Source organism: Aplysia californica, unplaced genomic scaffold (genome assembly GCF_000002075.1).
Source record: "Aplysia californica isolate F4 #8 unplaced genomic scaffold, AplCal3.0 scaffold00137, whole genome shotgun sequence".
Taxonomy (NCBI): domain Eukaryota; kingdom Metazoa; phylum Mollusca; class Gastropoda; order Aplysiida; family Aplysiidae; genus Aplysia; species Aplysia californica.
In genome coordinates, this window is record NW_004797407.1 from 1,117,977 (window position 1) to 1,119,411 (window position 1,435).

The following is a 1,435-nucleotide window of genomic DNA, read 5'->3' on the forward strand; positions in this document are numbered from 1 at the left end:
ATAGATAGATAGATAGATAGATAGATAGATAGATAGATAGATAGATAGATAGATAATACGTGTGATTGTATGTACATGCCTGCAAACTTAAAAAAAAGGAAATACATTTCTCTATTTCTCTCCCCTCAGCTTCGGGCGCCATCCGGAACACCGTGGACATGAGGAGCGAGTGTCGAGGCATGGTTACCTTCCTGGTGACTGCCAGTGACGGGATTAACACCGCCGGGCCCATGGTCGTCCAGAACAGAATCACCAGTAAGTGGTCAGGAGTGGTTACAATTGTGAGATATGTGTGGCATCAATGAGTAGCCATGTGTGGAACTAGTGAGTAGTCAGGGGTGAGTGGTCAGGAGTGGTCATGAGTTTTCAAACATTATGTGAGATCTAACGCGTCAATGACTGAGTTGTCTTCCGTGGTCACACATTTTGTGAGGTATGGGTGGCATCGATGACTAGTCATGAGTGGTCACACCTGTGAGAACCCCCCGGGGCAGTGCCACTGACTGAAGTGTCTTTAGGCCATTCCCAAAGGGGGGGGGACATTTCTCGTTCAAGCACAGTAGAATTGTAAATGGGCTGATTCATGTCACGCTCATAACTGTGCCTGATCTACAACAGGGAACTGTGCTTTTGCTTTCTTAATCCTTACTATTGTCGTTTTTCTCTACTTCTTGTGTATGTTTGTCACTCTCTTGTGACTTGCTATTTCCGTGGTGCCTTGATAGTCGAAGCAGACCTTGTGCTGTTGAAGCTACAGAAGTGAGCAGAATAAGTCTGATTCCCTGTAAACACTTCTCTGTTGACACCCACCCCTTGGGGCTCATATGACCTTATGAAGTTGCGAGCGCCGTAAAATCCTCTACTATAAAAAAACACCTGTGAGATATGCGTGGTATCAATAAATGGTTAGGAGTTGTTATACCTTTGAGATATGTGTGGCGTCAATGACTGATTTGTCAAGAGTGGTCACACATTGTGTGAGATGTGTGTGGCATCAGTGAATAGTGAGGAGTGGTTACACTTGTGAGATGTGTGTGAAACTAGCGAGTTGTTAAGAGTGATCAAAACATTATTTGAGATGTGTGTGTGTGGCATCAATAAGTGGTCAGGTGAGATATGCTTGGCATCAATGAGTAGTCATCTGTGGAGCTAGTGAGTAGTCAGGGGTGGTCACACATTGTGTGAGATATGCGTGGCATCAGTGAATGGTCATGAGTATCCACACCTTATATGACATATGGATGGCGTTATGGGGAAATCAGACGCTCATCAATGTAAAGAAATCTAAGAAACCTGCATGAATGGGCTATTCTTATTGAATTATTCTTACTACTACCTGTTTTTAAATTATTTTTTTTAATTTTTTATTTTAAAAAAGGAAAGGAAGGGCTTGTCATTAAACTCCTGCATGTGGTTGAATGACGCATCTGGGGGG

At 43.3% G+C, this 1,435-nt stretch overlaps 1 protein-coding gene across 1 annotated transcript in view; it reads left to right on the forward strand.

Moving 5' to 3' along the window:
* LOC101854790 (cadherin-related family member 2) overlaps positions 1 to 1,435 on the forward strand; it is a gene marked incomplete in the record, with an annotated part of 31,674 nt that overhangs the window by 10,736 nt on the left and 19,503 nt on the right. The window contains 1 exon segment of the mRNA XM_035969328.1: positions 130 to 255. Within this exon segment, the coding sequence (XP_035825221.1) occupies positions 130 to 255 (126 nt within the window).